This window comes from Gymnoscopelus braueri (genome assembly GCF_963280865.1).
Source record: "Gymnoscopelus braueri genome assembly, chromosome: 19".
NCBI lineage: Eukaryota > Metazoa > Chordata > Actinopteri > Myctophiformes > Myctophidae > Gymnoscopelus > Gymnoscopelus braueri.
This window is the reverse complement of record NC_137621.1, coordinates 10,885,134-10,902,902: the sequence shown is the minus strand read 5'-3', so window position 1 is coordinate 10,902,902 and position 17,769 is coordinate 10,885,134. Positions and strand designations below refer to the sequence as shown.

At 44.7% G+C, this 17,769-nt stretch overlaps 1 protein-coding gene across 6 annotated transcripts in view; it reads left to right on the top strand.

Annotated features, from left to right (window-relative positions):
• Window positions 1–17,769, top strand: part of tiam2a (TIAM Rac1 associated GEF 2a) — a 171,881-nt gene that overhangs the window by 124,887 nt on the left and 29,225 nt on the right. For all 6 annotated transcript variants that reach the window (XM_080414416.1, XM_080414419.1, XM_080414415.1 and 3 more), the window contains 4 exons: window positions 111–189; window positions 368–457; window positions 1,172–1,372; window positions 6,675–6,772. In XM_080414416.1, coding sequence (XP_080270542.1) covers window positions 111–189; window positions 368–457; window positions 1,172–1,372; window positions 6,675–6,772 — 468 coding nt within the window. The remainder of the gene's footprint in view (window positions 1–110; window positions 190–367; window positions 458–1,171; window positions 1,373–6,674; window positions 6,773–17,769) is intronic.

Sequence of the window (17,769 nt, the reverse complement as noted above, 5' to 3'; positions counted from 1 at the left end):
CTTTTTTTGGTTCCATTTACACCCGTTCTGAGTTTAAATTGACACTGAGGAATTTACTGAGTACCACGGGACACAATCATCCGTGTTTTAACTGTTTGTTTATGTTCCAGGAGCACCATCAGTTGGAGGTGGTTCCGTTGAATGTATTCACTCTGCACATGAGCAGGCCCAGCGGCACGGGAGACTTTGGTGAGTCGTCAAGACCAGTTAGTTCTCAAACTTGTTAGTTCTCAAACTTGTGGGTGTCAAGGACGGGGGTGTGAATTGGCACCCCTTGACACCCACAAGTGGGTCAATTCACCCCCTAGAACATAGTGTATTAAATTTCATTCCCTTTTTTAATGTCTTGTCTGTCTCTATGCTTCAGGTTTCGCAGTAACGGGACACATTGACGGACAGAAGAACAGCCGAATCTTCGTCAACGAGGTCCTACCGGACGGACTGGCCTTCAGTGAAGGTACCGTCCTGCACAGATGAAAGCACCACAAGCAGTCTGCACTCTCCTGCAATCCCCTTTTAACCCATTAAGACCTGAGGCGATTCTTAAAAATGTTTTCTAAATCCTAACAGTTTTTTGAAAAAAAATCTAATTTTTTTTTTTCAAGAATTTTGAATAGCCAAAGAAATCTAAAGTGACACAGATGCGTTCCAAGTCTTAATGCTTTAACCATATGTAATGTTGGTGTGTGAGGGAAGCTGTCAGAACCTTCCCTAAAACATCCGAGATACAGCGCTCCACACGTCCCAGACTCTTCTCCCTTCCGAATCCCAAACTGTGGAACAAACTCCCCATTGCAGTTGGAAATGCCGACTCACTCCCAATCTTCCGCCATAATCTGAAGACTCCACCTTAGCCCATAGCGCTAGCTGTAGCACTTGCCCCGGCCTTGACGACCTTGCAGACTTATGCAAAGGCTAAAATGTAATTTAGACATCATGTTATTTAGACAGATACCAGGTTCAATTGTTGACCTGGCATCCTATAGTTTCAATGTACAGATTATAGATTTGTTTATATTATACTCTTTAGACTGATGATAGGTCTTTGGTTTACCTATGATCCTAGATTACTATTTCTATGCATTTGATGTATTACCTACAGTCTCTCTAGATCAAGAGCGTCTGTTAAATGCCTAAATTCTAATTGTAAATTGTGTGTGTGTGTCGCCAGGCCTGCGACCGGGCGATGAGATACTGGTGCTGAACGGTCGGAGCGTGTCCAGTCTGGACCTGGCTCTGATCCAGACGCTGTTTGCAGAGCAGACGGTCCAGCTGAACGTGAGGCGAGAAGGACCCCTGAGGACCCCGCTGACCCTTGACCTCCCCGACCCCGCTGCGCGGCCCACACACCACCGAGCCAAGTCCTCCTCAGGTACACCACGCATATGGGGCTGTCACCATTACACCTTTAAGTTGGCGATTCATTGTCACATAAATAGTTGCGATTAACTATTTAACCCATTAAGACCTAGAACTGTGTCATTTTTAGATTTGAGCTAAAAAGCATTATTTAACATTTTGGCTATTCAAAAATAGCAGATATACAAGCTCATAGCGCGGCACCGAGTGCCACGCTACGAGCTTGTAGATCTGCTATTTTTGAAAATTTGTGAAAATGTATGCAAATCTTTGAATATATATATATATTTAAAGTGAAAATCTCAAATCTTTGCTTCTGGGGGGGTCCCTGGAACAAAATATTTTGATGGGGGTCGGCGGCCAAATACATATAATTTTGGGGGTCCTTGACATGAGAAAGATTGAGCACCACTGATATAGAAACATACGTTTTTCAGAATACTGTTGAGATTTAGGAGACATGTAGAATCGGCGTCTCAATGGGTTAATTGTGTTTTTGGCCATTGAACATTGGAACATATGAATAAAAAAATTATTTATGTTTGCCTTGTTTTAGGCTTCGTAATAAAAAATTGCACTGGCAGATATGACAAATAACTTAAATATACAAAGAAATTACTGACATATTTAATAATTTTATACTTAAAAAAAACACGAAGTGACGCGTTGTAAGCGTTTACTTAAAACATGCCTGAAATACGGAAGCTAGGTTGAAAGTGGCTAAGTCTGCCTGTGGGTTTAATAAATAAATAGATTTAACCAATGAAAAGTATTAACAAGAGCGTGTGACTAACTACACTGGATCCATTGGGTTCTTTTTTTTCCTAAAAAGTAACGGTTTTGGACATACAAGGTTGTGTCTACACTCAGACAGTTAAACACAATACTCAAAACAAGCGAGCAGATGTAGATGGTTGTGGGTCTTGGGTTTGTGTTGAGACACTCAGCAGCTTTCAGTGTGAAATTAAAACCCGCGCTCAGTCAGTATTGATAAAGTGCAGATGTAGTCACAGATGGTGTGGCAATGCGAAAACCACACCTTCCCCTAAATGGCTTGGTGCGTGTGTTCTTGTATTACTATACTTGTGAGAATGTCCCCAAGAGGATAGTAGAATTTGAGAAGTAGACATTTTGTGGTTAGTTTTCTTGATCCTCACAAGATAAATGTGCAGTTAGTCTTACAGTTAAGAAAAGATTCAGGTTAGGATTAGGCATTTAGAGGTTGGGGGTTAGGGTAGGAGTTATGCCAATTTATACTTGGTTGTGTGCTTGTTGTCGTGCATGAAAAATGGCAGACCTGGTGAGCTTCTAGGCTGGCTACAGATGGATGGGCACAAGTCAGGCTTTAGGATTAAAAACGGCAAAGAAATAGAAATTACATTTATAATATCGCTGTCCTAAAATGTTCATGTCCTCATGAATATAATAATACCATCGTGTGTGTGTGTGTGTGTGTGTGTGTGTGTTCCATCCAACAACAAGTTTGTGTGTGTCGACGGTCTATCAGCAGGCTGTTATCCAGCATTAGCCGTGGTCAGTCATGCATATCTGGACTAACCCTGAAAATCATAATTATATCACTGTCGGCGCTTGTCGGCTTGAACCCCATTGAGCCACTGTGATGAAAATAAATGGGAAAATTCATGTATTTCATTACTTGGCTCTTGGATGACATTTGAATATTCACAATGTTGTCTTTTCATGTCATCTCCCGTTGTCAGCAGTATGTATGTAGATTAAGTTTGACACCCCCTCCCACAGCCAGCTACCACACCACATCCTTCCAGTAATAGCCCTTCAAACGAGATCACTGGTTCCTTGTTAACAGACACACGGTGCTCTGGTGGGCTTCGGGCAGGACGTGTTGTTTCCTCAGCGAGAAAGAAGGCATGTCGGGGAGGAAGCGCCTCGATAGCATCAGTTTATACAGTGTTGCGTTCCCAGCGGGGGTGTCAGAACGCAGCGTAGGAACTGAACGGTTGATCTGAGTAGCTGGACAAGCACAGCTGATGCTCGGCTGGTCAAAAAAAAAATCTGTTGTTGTTGAGGCCTCGTAACACGTCGTTCTACGGGCTTCCACTCTAAAGGTAAGCTTAATTCAACTTAAACTCCTCAAAATAAGTTTGGAAATTTAACTTTGTCGATTATTTTTACCAATTGGTATTGATATCGTTGTTATCGTTGATTAGTCATCTTTACTTCGCTTGCTTCTGTTGTTACTTTGATAGAGATCTGTCGGTGGTACCGTTGTGCAAATCTTTGCCTGTAAATGGTAGGCAATGGTTTGCCTATGGTTCCTCTGTGAAGCAAGTGTGAGGAACCGGTCTTCTTGGGTGTAAAGAAGAAGCAAATAAATGCTTCTTCTTTAATAAATGCATAACAAGCAAATAAATGCCTAACAAGCACAAATATGTTGAAGTCTGCTGCGCAGTGGTGTGGCCCTTCAGCCACTCACTTTGCTCGTGCCTAAAGAACGCCCATTTACCTGTTGCACCAATGAGTGTCCTGAATTGGCATTGTATGCTGCGCCGGCCAGCACTGTGGCTAAACAGCATAAATAATGACAACAAACAATTTGGTGGAACTTGAATTTTATGCTGGATCTAATGAGGTAAGGCAAATAAGGTCTACTGATCTGTTATGCTTTTTGCCTATTTAAGCCTTTTCAATCCCTACCTCCCCCTTCTGTTTGACAATCCTCCTGAATGAAAAAAACAGTAGGTTTAAGGGCAGAAATAGGTTGATTACTAGCTCAAACAAAACTCATGTAACCACATGAACCTTAGTGTCCCTATTTTGGCCATGTCATGATAGGCGAACATTTGGTGAAAATTGCCTGATCTACAAGCTTGTAGATCAGCTATTTTTAGATTGGCTGGTGGAGAGGGAGTAAAAAGAGGAGGCCAAGTCCAGACCCCTGGAGGACCTCGGTCAGCTACAAGTATATAGGGTTTAAGTGGTGAATACTCCCAGAGACTTGAGTTTTACTGTCGGTGCTGGTCATCAACATGCCTGCAGGTACCTCCTCTGCCTCTAGAGGGCGTATGATCCCAGGCAGGCTGATGATGAGGGGGGCAAACACTGCCAGTGGGAGGAACTGCACTTCAAACGTGTCTGTCTCCTCATATCGACTGACCAAGTTGAAGCAAAATAGATAAGAGAAGACAATTAAATGCAAACGATTAATGTTATCTCTTATAGAGTAACACTCCTGACACCTGAAATGAAGTACTTCAAAGACCCTGGGTGACCTTTTTAAAAAGAGTCTTTCAGGCTCTCAACAGAGAGACCCAAATCTTTTCATTTGTTTTTATAGTCCCAGTCACTTCAGACAGCAATACAGAGTAAATTGGTTTTCTGCACCAACTACTAGTACAGAGTTCTCTTCAGGACTTTTGAATTTAATGAGCTGCAGGAAGACGACTGGCCGGCCTTTCAACTCTCATCCCGCTTTGAAACGGTAGTACAGCCTTCCTGAGAGTGGTGGAAAAAGTACTCAAATGTTTTACTTAAGTAAAAGTATCAGTACTGCAATGTAGAAGTACTCCGTTACAAGTAAAAGTCCGGAATAAAACATTTACTTGAATAACAGTACAAAAGTATTGGTATCAAAATGTACTTACAGTACCAAAAGTAAAAGTACAAAAATGTTTGAAAATAGCAGATCTACAAGCTCACAACGCGTCGCTAGATCGGCTATTTTCAAATAGCCTAGGTATAAGATAGGGCTAAAGTGGTTAATGTATGTTTTATAATGTAATAATTTATATCTGCAAAGTAACTAGTAACTTAAGTTTTCAAATAATTGTAGTGGAGTAAAAGTACAATATTTGCCTCTGAGATGTAGTGGAGTAGAAGTAGAAGTATTGAAAATTGGAAATACTCCAGTAAAGTACCTCAAAATTGTACAGTACTTGAGTAAATGTACTTTGTTACATTACACCACTGCTTCCTGACGTGGCGATTTCTCTCCCTAAAAGCCACAACTAGAACTTTCTCCCATGCAGCAAGGACTCGTGCTTTCTAAGGTTTCTCATCCAAAAATGGACATAATAGATAACAAGAGATTATCCCACGACTAAGAGAGAGAGAGGCAGACAGAGCGAGAGAGAGAGAGAGATGTTTTTGTGAGCTGAAATCACGTCATGGCCATTTATAGAAACGGGAGGCGTTTTTTAAAGGCTCGCTCTCTGGGCGCTTGGCAGTCGACCACGGCGGGTTCAGGCTGGAACCGGTCAGCGTTGTTTATGTTTTGTGGTCTGTAGAGGAATGAGCTGTAATAAATATACTGCTCCCATTCAGAGGCAATGATGGGTGATATGAGCATAACAATGACCACACACACACACACACACACACACACACACACACACACACACACACACACACACACACACACTCACACTCACACTCACATACAGTACACACAAACGGAGACCAAGGGTTCCATTAGCAGTTTTATAAGTATGTAGGAAATGGCATATTTATTGATAGCATATGAGCATAAGTAGTTGCACAGCATATATCACTGTCTGCTGGAAACCGTGTATGTCCAAGGCACCATTACTTTTCAGGAAATGGAAAAAAGAAACTGTGTTCGAATGCAGTGGTTCTCAAACATTTCAATGTCAAGGAACCCCCAAAATGATATGTATTATTTTATACAGTATGATGTGTATGCCGCGGACCCCCGCATCTAAAAATATGTTGTGCCAGGAACCCCCAGAAGAGAAGATTTGTGTTTTTAAAAAAGCAAAATTATTCAATTTTTTTTTGATATCTTTGCGATTTTTCAAAAAGGATTAAAAAAGACGATGTACAAGCTCGCAGCGCGCACGAAGTGATGCGCTGTGAGCTTGTACATCTGCTATTTTTGAATAGCCAACGTATAAATGGATAAAGTTTTAAAATGATTGTGCTGTTGTATTAACACATTTTGCTGAGGACCCCCTGGAACCCCCCACCCCTCCCCCCACACACACTTTGAGAACCACTGTTCCAATAGATTCAATGTAGTGATTATCTAGTCACCTCTCTTGTTTTTGGGTCTATAAAAGGCTCTCAAGTGGACGTGGTCTTACTCAGTGGGTTGGGTTTGTGCTGCTGTCTGTGCAGCAGCATTGAAATACTGTAAAGTCACTGAAATATAGGTGACTGTTGAAAAGACTTCTCTCTTGTGTCATGCCTTCTCATTGTGGTAACATGCACGCCCACACACACACACACACACACACACACACACACACACACACACACACACACACACACACACACGCGCACGCTGATGCTAACTGTAAGTGTCTTCCTCCTCTCAGACGTGTGGCCGGTGGCTGATGGTGGCGAGTCCTTATTAGTTCCTGGACTGAAGAACGGGCCCTCTCAACACGGACACAGACCTGTTCAACTCAGCAAGGTAGGACCTGTGTGTGTGTGTGTGTGTGTGTGTGTGTGTGTGCACACCTCGTGTAAGCTGGAGAGAAATTAAGTAATCCTGGTTTCGCAACAATAGAAATGCGGTGTGTGTGTGTGTGTGAGTGTGTGAAAGAGAGAGAGTGTGTGTGTGCGTGCGTGTGTGTATTTTTTGCCAGCTGTGGATCCATCAGCAGATATACTGGCAGCGTTCCCTTACATTACCATAATTAGACGAGTCGTTCCTAGCCACCGATATAAACACAGCTTATTACTGTCACATAGACACCACGTACACACACACACACACACACACACACACACACACACACACACGTACACACATTTGTGCACAGACACTTCCACTGAGGGCAGAGACGAAGTCCAAAGCGGTTACTTTTTACAGCATTCAAATGCAAAAGTAGCAGAACTACAAGCTCAAAATGTGTTGTTTTGCGCTTCAAGCTTGTAGATCTGCACATTTTTATGCTTTTGCATGACGCTGTAGCATAATCAAGTTATTTACTTGACATTAACTTACGAAAAAACACAAAAAGTTGTGGAAATATGGAAATGTGTACAATATGCACATGTATGTATACTTAGACATACTTGTATCACACTCAAATGCACAAACACACACACACTCACACACACACACACACACACACACACACACACACACACACACACACACACACACACACACACACACTTGATATGGCATGCATCATCAAAGCCCTCAATTTACACCACTTGGCACAATGTCTACCTCAATTTACACTTGTGCTGTCTAATACTGGAACACCTTCACAGATCTACCAGCTATATAGAGATATGTTTTATGTTTACATACACATACGCCTGCTGTCGCATGGCATTGCTGTTGAACCGAGTACTGAAGATACCAGTGTTGGCAACATAATTTATGAGCCATTTAAATCCCATTATTTCTGTAAAACACACCAACGGTGGTGTCCTGGGAATGTAGGCATAGTTTAGAGTCCCATTTCTGTCCTGTCGGGTTTGATCTAATCCAGTATTTTAGCGTGAAAATGTTTTATTCAGTCATTCATTAAAGCTACAATCTGTACGTTTTGTGTCTGTTGTCTCCCTCTCCCGATGGAGAGAGGTAATTGTAACACGCTTGTAGATCTGCTAAAGAGACATTTAGTGTAGGGGGAGGGGGGGAGGAGGGAGCCTGCATTGACTGACCCCGGTCAATGCAGTATATAGGCTTTAAGTGGTTAATGAATCAGATGGTGTGTGTGTGTTTTGTTCATAGTTCATAGTTCTATGACATGTAATCATGTCCTTATTTTACTGAGGGTCACACGACAAGGAAGCTGTAATGTTTTACCATTGTCTTAATGTCTCAGTAATCCTAAAGAAATGATATCGATATCCTTACTGTCTCTGGGTTGGAACTGTGGAGTACTTGACCCTGGGTCAGACTGGAGGTGGATTAGAGAGAGAGAGAGAGAGAGAAAGCTCTATCTCTCTACCCCCCCCATCTCTCTCCGTCTCTCTCTCCTCTTTGTTTGCCCAGCGACATGAGTCAGTCGCTTCACGCTGGGATCTGCACTGCAGCACCACTGCTGCAGCTCTCTGCTCTGCTCTGTGTGTGTGTGTGTGTGGTGTGTGTGTGTGTGTGTGTGTGTGTGTGTGTGTGTGTGTGTGTGTGTGTGTGTGTGTGTGTGTGTGTGTGTGTGTGTGTGTGTGTGTGTGTGTGTGTGTGTGCATGCGCGCGCTTGTGAGATTGACAGAAATGGAGGTTGATGAAGAAAGATATTTGTGTGTTTGCTCTGCTCCCCTAAGACATAGAGGAGCTACATTGAAGGCACAATGTAAGCGTTGTCACGTGAGGCGTTGTTGTCGTCTGCAAATCTGAACGCTGTCGTCGAGGGTCCCCCCCCCCCCCCCCCCAACCATCACCTTGCTTTCTGGAGCGGGAGAAAAGAAGAGAGTCGTTGGCCAGAAAATCAAAATCAGCTGTGTATCAGCAAATAGTCTGACACACACACTCACACACACACACACACACACACACACACACACACACACACACACACACACACACACACACACACACACACACACACAGCGGTCTGAAAGTCAATTGAGATGGATGGGAAGCCAAAGCACTCATTTCAAGGCTGTCGTCACCTTGTGTAAGCGTCTGTTTTGCCACACTGGCTTACTTTGATTAATTGGTCCGTTGCATTCCAATTTGCAGTTATTACACCAGAGGGGTGTGTGTGTGTGTGTGTGTGTGTGTGTGTGTGTGTGTTTGTGTGTGTGTGTGCATGCATGTGTGCCTGCTTGGGATGGGTGCGGGGGGGGTGCTTGCTTACTAAGCAATACTGTTGGGTTATTGAGTGTGATTTCCTATCGCTGGTGGATTATTTAATGATATATTCAGCTGTATGGCGGCGTAGCAATCGGCTTAATGTGATGTCACAGCGCCATTATGAGCTGAGCGTATCGATTAAAGGAAGTCAACTCAATTGGCCCTGAGACGCGTGTCCCTTGAGGCGGCCTCAGTTTTGAATTGATTTGATATGGATTTGGATAAATAATATGTTTATAATGTTTGCTTCTTGGGACATGCTGGCAGGATGCCAACACACCCAGGCCCAGCTGGAGGTCAGCTGACTTGGTCATGGGTTGGTAAACAGTCCTGTAGTAGACCCAGGAGTTCCCAAACTGTTCCATGCCAAGGACCCCCAAATACAGCCATAGCCTCAGGTTGCTGCCCCTCCTTCTGAAATGGTAAAACAATATATTGTCTCTGTCGGGTGGAAACCTTGTCCAAAACTGTTACTTTTCAGGATTCAAATTCAAAAATGGCAAAAGTAGCAGATCGACAAGCTCGAAACGCGTCGCTTTGCGCCGCGTTTCGAGCTTGCGGATCTGCTGCTTTTGATGCTTTTGTGTGACGCTGTAGTATGATCAAGTAGGGTGTTACGAAAAGAATATGGAGATGTTAGGCCTGACCTCGACTAAGTCGACTAGTCGACTGGTTAGTCGCGGGGGGTCCGAGTCGACGTCGACTATAGTCAAAAAAAAAAAGTCTACACCTGCAACCACACGTAACTTCCACTTTATTCTTCTTATTCCTCGTCTTTGTATTGGTATTGTTTGTGTTGGAGCGCCTCAGTGCGGCTGCAGAGTTCATGTGCAACCTCTTCCAGAGAGAGATAGAGACACTAGAAACTCTGCTGCAGACAAAACAAACTGTGTAGACTTGGCCCTTTGAAATAAATGTATTTTGGCCCAAAAAAAAAAAGAAAAAAAGTTTTTTATTTTTTATTTTTTTTATTTTTTATTAGTCGACTGCCAGTCGACTATTGGCAATTAGTCGCCAATTAGAGTCGACTAAACAAATCCTTAGTCGGGGACAGGCCTAGGAGATATGAGGTTTCTGTCCGACAGCAATGATATATTTGAAAAATTGATGTTTGGTTATTTTGCCTCTCTGGGGCCCCCTCCTGGCGGCCTGCACTTTGAAAAGCACTGGCTGTAGTCAGAGCCATATAAGGAGAGTTGCCACCTCCCTTCACTTCACCGGGCCAGTCTTCTACAGAGCCTTCTATTGGCGAATAAGTGACAAAGCCCTGAACCAGGAAGTTTACGGAATGCACTGGAGTTTTTGGAGCGTTTGCCATTGGGCGAGGTGTGGCTCTCAACCACGTGGTACACTGGTACATTGGCAGGGCTTTCACAGCCTGCCTGGGGGAACCTTCGTGGTCTAGAATCGCTGCAATTAACCCTGTTCCTCATCCACACTCAGTGCTGCGACCCAGTTAACAATCCCTCCATCCACACTGTTTGTTTCACTAATTCAATTCAATTCAATTCAGGCAAAGGATTATTTTTGTAGACAATTTTCTTTTTAAATCGTATTGATCCAGTTTTTGTTTGTTCACAGATTGGATCCATTTGCTAATTGTATGTAGTAATGCGTAAGGTACATAACTCTATACTGTATATAGTCTTGTGCTTCCCGAAGGTGGCATACCCATTTTCTGGTTCAGTTTCCCATAGCTTCGCTTGATTGATTTAACCCATTAAAACCGGGAAAGCATCCGTCTCATTTTAGATTTTAGCTATATATACCAATATACATTGGTTCTGTGTGAAAGTGAAAAGTAGTTCATATACAGTGCACTGTGCACAGGTACACTGTAGCATCACAATTATTTGAACCACTTTAACCATTATTTTATGCTTTGGCTATTCAAAAATAGCAGATCTACAAAATCACAGCGGAAAAATCAGGAATATTTGTGCAAATCTTTGAATATATGTTTTACTCAAATCTTCAGGTCTTGATATGTTAAACTGGAAGCATGTCACATGTGACACCTTCATACGTGCTTCTGGTTTAAATTCTGCTGTCGCATCAATCAAGCGTTGCTATGGGAAATTGAACTGGAACAGGAGGGAAATTGAACTGGAACAGGAGGGAAATTGAACTGGAACAGGAGGGAAATTGAACTGGCACAGGAAGCAGGAATGCCCCCTTCAGGAAACCCGGGACTACAGTTACTGTACGCACAGAGCCTGTTGTGTCCTCCTGTGTGCTTTTCCCTCTTAAATAATTCCACTTGATCGTCCTCGTCCGCATCTCAGTGGAACAAAAGCCAGTTGTTTTTAAAACGTTTTTTACACTTTGTATGGTTTAATTTATTTATTTTTATTATTATTCTTCAAGCTTCACTTGTCTCTTATCTTATGCGTTGGAACTTGCAGACATTAGACTCTGCCAGCGCCTTCAATTTGTGTGTGTGAACTGTGAATAGAGGCGGTGGGGGGGGGGTGTGTGTGTGTGTGTGTGTGTGTGTGTGTGTGTGTGTATATCATGACTAAGCTAAGCAGCTACCAGCTGGCTGTGAGCAGGCTAATGACTTGGCTTTATAGTAGCGGAGTTAGCGCCACAGCTAGCTTGTCCCACTCGGTTCATTTCACCATAAACAACGCCGAGGAGAGGTTCCAGCGACGAGAGGGAGAAGGATAGCTGGGATAGTTGGGGCCAGCGAAGGTCAGGTGACCCACTGACATCATCAAGCTCATGAGGAATTAATGGCCGAACCAGTGGCTTGTTGTAACTACGCCCGGTATTAACCGCTCCTCTCCGACCAGAGAGGGGCCGTTTGCGTCTGTCCCTCCACGTTAATAGAGCTGTTCGTCAGTGGGCCCGCCCTGGCCCCTGGCCCGGGCCCCTGTTGCTCTCTCCGCTGGCCATCATGTGCCGCTCCTCCTGTCCGGCCGGCTGCCAAGCCGAGGAGAAGGATCTGCTCCTGGGCTGCTGGGTGCTGCTGCTTAGCCTGAGACAGCTACTTAAAGATAAGCTGTCCTGTCTGGCCACCTGTCTGCACTGTCAACATGACTCCCATCATGGGGACACACCACTGGTAAACTATACGTATGGGCTCGAAGACTGTCTGTCTGTCTGGGGGTTTAAAATGTAAGGGTTGTGATTGTGATGTTTGGATTGATTGATTCTGTCAGGACAACTCATAAATGGATAAAGACAACTCATGAAGATAAGATAGACATTTGGGGGGTCCTTGACATGGAAAAGTTGGAGCACCACTGATATAGCAACATAGGTAAAAAATAAATATATATATATATTATTTTTTTTGTAGGATTTCAAATCCATATTCGAAGATTTGCACACATTTTCACGATATAAAAAAAAGCCAGATGTACAAGCTCATAGCGCTCATACAGCACTCGGTGCCGTGCCATGAGCTTGTAGATCTGTTATTTTTGAATAGCCAAAGAAATCTTAAAGTGACACGGATGCGTTCCCCGATTGAATGGGTTAACATGCACAGTGTGTAGGTAAACATCAGCAGACGAGATAAGGACCAGATCTTCTCTCTGTGGTCCTGTATCTCCTCAGTGCCTGGAGCAGTTTATTAGAGTTGATTAGAGTGCTTAGCCTGGCAGGTTGCTCTCTTTATGGCCTTTTGTGTCCGCTGTGAAATGTCCCCCCACGGTGGCCCCCCAGTGGATTTATCTGCCGGTGTATCTCGATGACATCTTTAGCGGTCGCACGTTTGAGCCCAGACGGCGGGTGGTGGTGGTGTTGTTGTTGGCGGGCGCGACCGTATCGAAAGTGTTTTTTACGCTGCCGCCGCTGTTCCTTAGATCAGTGGTTCTCAAACCTTTTTCGTGTCAAGGACCCCCTCCATCTGAAAATGTTTTGTGCCAGGGACCCCCAGAAGAGAAGATTTGTGTTGAAAAATAATTGTGCAAGCTGGCAGCGCAGCACGAAGTGACGCGCTGTGAGCTTGTACATCTGCTATTTTACTTATAAAATATGGATAAAGTGGTTAAAATGATGGTGATGTTTTATTAACAAATTTAGCTGGGGACCCCCCCGCCCCCCAAGGACCCCTGGGGACCCAATTTGAGAACCACCGCCTTAGATCTTATTAATATTGTACCGGGTCATGTTTTCTGTTTATTCGTATTATTACCTAGCTTTTGTACTTCCACCTTTTCAATTGACTTCATTTTGTTGTCGGGCGGCCTCATGTTTGCGTAATAAGAATATTTGTGGCGGTGGCGATATCTCCCCCCCCACACCTTTTGTGCTGCGACTCAGGCAGCGTGGAAGTTCTCTCTGTATAGCCTCGGGGAACACAGCAGAATGGGTTTTTAATCCGAGGCCTGCCTCGTTATTAACCCATTAAAACCGGGGAACGCATCTGTGTGTCATTTTAAGATTTCTTTGGGCTATTCAAAATTAGCAGATGTACAAGCTCATAGCGTAGCACCGAGTGCTGCGCTATGAGCTTGTAGATCTGCTATTTTAGAAAAATCTAGAAAATTTGTGAAAAATCTTTGCTTCTGGGGATTCTTCAAATGTCTTCTAACAGTTTTTTGGAGAAAAAAAACCTATGTTGCTATAATATCAGTGATTCTCAAACATTTTTCATGCCAAGGACCCCCAAAATGTTATGTATTTGTTGGCGGACCCCCATCTCAAAATATGTTGTTCCAGCGACCGCCAGAAGCAAATATTTGAGTTAAAAATTATGGCTTTAAAAAACTATATATATATATTCAAAGATTTGCACAAACTTTCAAGATTTTTCTAAAATAGCAGATCTACAAGCTCATAGCGCGGCACTCGGTGCCGCGCTATGAGCTTGTAGATCTGCTATTTTTGAATAGCCCAAAAGAAATAAAAAAATGACACAAGATGCGTTCCCGGTCTTAATGGGTTAAAGCACACACTCTTCCCGATGTCCTCCGAGACTCCCGGGTGGAATAATATTTGTTTAGAATGAATAATAAAAGCCGTAAATGGGCTGGAGCGGAGCGCGACGGGCCAGGCGACTCCTCTCTCTCTCCTCCCCTCCACTCCGCTCTGATTTATGGGAGCGTGTCTTGGTTTTATTGAGCTTTGAAAAGAGTCTGGCAACATGGTACTATAGAGCCCCCAAACCTGCTGAATGAATATCTCTCGCTCTCTCTCTCTTTCTCTCTCTCTCTCTCTCTCTCTCTCTCTCTAGCATGACAGGGCTCTTTGCTATGAGGGATGGTAAAGCTAGAAGCTAGCCCCAGGGACACACCTATATTTTATCATTTCGCCTTTACTTCCCATACACGCACACACGCGTGCGTGCGCACGTGCACCCCCCCACACACACACACACACTGGCCTCCCAGTTGTGTTTGTTTATATCAACGGTTGCTGCTACACTGGTGAGGCGCCACCAGACTTTCTCCTTTTCAATTTTGAGCAGCTTTTCATCAAAATAAATAATTAGGCAGAGTTCTGCACATAATAACTCTATTACAGGGTCAGGGTTCTGTGTTTATTTTCCATTTCGACAGCTTTGTGTGTGTGTGTGTGTGTGTGTGTGCGCGTGTGTTTACAACCAACTCTCGGAAAAACAACTGAATCTGAAAAGGATTCATGTGGGATTTAATACTGTGTGTGTGTGTGTGTGTGTGTGTGTGTGTGTGTGTGTGTGTGTGTGTGTGTGTGTGTGTGTGTGTGTGTGTGTGTGTGTGTGTGTGTGTGTGTGTGTGTGTGTGTGTGTGTGTGTGTGTGTGTGTGTGTATGAACTCATGGGTGATTTAGCTGTAGGCCTGCATTATAATGCAAGTGGGTTGTTTACTGTATGAATTAACTTATTAATGAGCATATCTTGAGGATTCCGTTAGACATACAAATCCTATACCTGTCATCTTGGACTATGTGTGTGTGTGATGAAGGGAGAGAGGCTGCATGGAAATGAGACATACTCACTGACTGCACGGTACTGTACAACTCGCTTGATGCTCTACCCGTTTCCCAAACAGTGGGTCGGGACCCATCTTTGGGCCGTGGATTATTGTTGTTTGCCATTTAGTTTAACTGTAGCCCTAAAGCCTGTGTTATACTTACACCAAAAAAAACGAAAGAACAGCAAGCTCACAACGCGTTGAGCTGCGATGCGCTGTGAGGTCCACTAGTATTTCCCTCTACACCGCATTTCTTGACCGAAATTAGCCGATCTAGAAGCTCACAATACGTCGCGATCTTGTAGATCGTGCTATTTCTCCTGAATGTTTGCCCCCACAGTATAGGGACGCTTAAGCCTGATTTATACTTAGTTGCACACTGGTGTTGCCTGCTGAGTGCGACACCGGCACACAACTTTAAGGGTTCTTACGTAAGTCCCAACTATTTATCTCCTGTGCATTCCGCCTCAGTCCCAGCAAACTAAGAGACAATGTCACATTTTCAAGTGTGAGAGGTGCTGCGACATAGTTGAGATTCCTCTGCCAGCGTTATCAATACACCAACCCCTATCCCCCCCCCCCCCCACCCCCCATGGCCCAGATCCTCCCGTGTCGGCGTCAGCCATTCCTGTCTGTGTGGAGCCAACTGGCCAGAACCATCCTCATTGTAAACCTCCACACTATTCAACAACACTACAGGCCTCCTGCATTCTGACCCCCCCCCCCCCCCCGTCCCCCGTCCAATGACACTGAGGTCACATGGAACAAGAGAGATGATACACAAAGACAAGACAAGAGAAGGAGAGAGAGGAATGGGGAAGGAAGATGGATGGATGGATGGATTGGGTGATGTGTGTGTGAGAGAGAGAGAGAGTGAGTGAGTGAAGGGATAAGGAGTGAGAGTTAAGGAGTTGCCACATGTAGTTGCCAAGGGGTGGGGCTGGAGGGTGAATTCCTCTCCGTATGCACAAAACGGTTGGACAGTCTGTCCACAGACTGATTGATATGCAGATTAGCAGAACAGAACCCCCCCCACCACCCCCACCCCCCTGCTCACCCCCATACGCCTCCAGAACAGAGGAAACACGGGATCAATGACTCGATCCAAAGCACCCGCAGCCAGGAGGACCGGAGGACGGCCTCTAGACTTGACGCCCTCGGATCGGAGTGAGAGAGTTGTCAGAGAGAGTGACAACCCGGTTGAAAGGGGTGAAGGGGCGAGAGGGCCGGGGTGGGTGGGGGAGAGGAGAGGAGAAGGAGGGAGGGAAGGAAGGAGGCTGAGGAGGAGAAGGAGGTCGAAGCAAAGGGATCGACTGACCATCATCACCCGAGAGAGAGAGCAAAGTAAAGCTAGTGTATTCTCTGGGTGGTAGCGTGGGACCACCGTGTGACCACCACCAGCGGTCGGTCAGTCAGTCATGCCGTCGTGCGGGACGGGCAGGCTGCACAGGAAGGGCTGTTCTCTGGTCAGGGCGACCCGGCGTCAGGCCGCCGCCGTATGGAGGCTTTTCTATAGACTGCTGTTCACGGTGAGTGAGTGAGTGAGTGGGACAGTTCACATGATTGATGAAGGGTCCATCTTAAAGTGTTTTCTTTTACTACGGACGGGTGGAAATGAATCTGTTATTTATGTTTTTTTGCAGCCATTTTGTGTTCCTGAAAAGGGGCGATACTGTACAGTAGGTTTGTTTTGGTTATGTTGTTTTACATCGTGAATCTCCCTTATGTATCACGTTGGAATCCAGGTGCTTTGTATGGGAGTTGGGACCTCTCTGGTGGCAAAGCTCGAAGACTACTGTAGATCCTGTTGTAAAATTGCAGACAGGTGCTCTTTTATGGTGTTTTTTTGGTTGAGGATAGGGAGGGAGTCGCACCCCATGTTTTTGCCAAAAGATCAGTGGAGCTCCCTATGACCAGAGTCTGGACATTTGAGAGTTTCTCTCTTTTTTTTAAACTACTCTCTTTTGTTGGAAGTCATGCACAGAATTGTTGTCTAAAGCGGCTGAAGGGTAGAAGGCCGTTTCGAGGTGAATTCACACTCAACTGCTGCTGTTGAGCGCCTCGGGGGGGGGGGTGGGGGGAGAAACAAAATAAACAACCCGGGCAAGGGATTTCAGGGATGCAAGGTGCCAATCCTGTCGGATCCATTCAACAGACCGGGGCGCTCCGGGGCGCCTTTTCCCGCCTGCGCTCGCCTCCTGTCCTCAGCCCTTAATTGGATGTTTTGGTAGAGCTGTCAGGCCGCATTGGTGGGATCGGTATCCGAGTTTCTGAGTCATGACTGTGTGTGTGTTTGTGGGTCTTTCTCTATCTCTCCCTCTGTCTCTCTCTGTGTCCATTTATCTCCTGCCTGTCTGTTAAAACCTCTTCTATTCTCACTGCCATGCAGGTGTCCACCTTAAAACATGATGGAGATCTTCTTTGGTCAGGGAGCTCTGTTAGAGGTGTCTCTGTTAGAGCTCTTCTCCCTGACAGCCAGTGGTTGTGTGCTGTACGTCTCCTTGGGCTGTCACCATTGTGAAATTCTACTTGACGATTAAATTGTCATACAAATAATTGCGATTAGCGATTTAATTGTGTGGCTTTTTAGGCCATGATAGCAGAATGTGTGGCTCTGCAGTAAAAACAATTCCCACAATGTTGACCTCAAGCCCCTAATCTGCAGTGTGTCTGTGAGTATGTGACAAGAATGAACTTGGCACACAAGCAGCAATGTGCAATTTTCACATACTGCTCTCTCACACACAC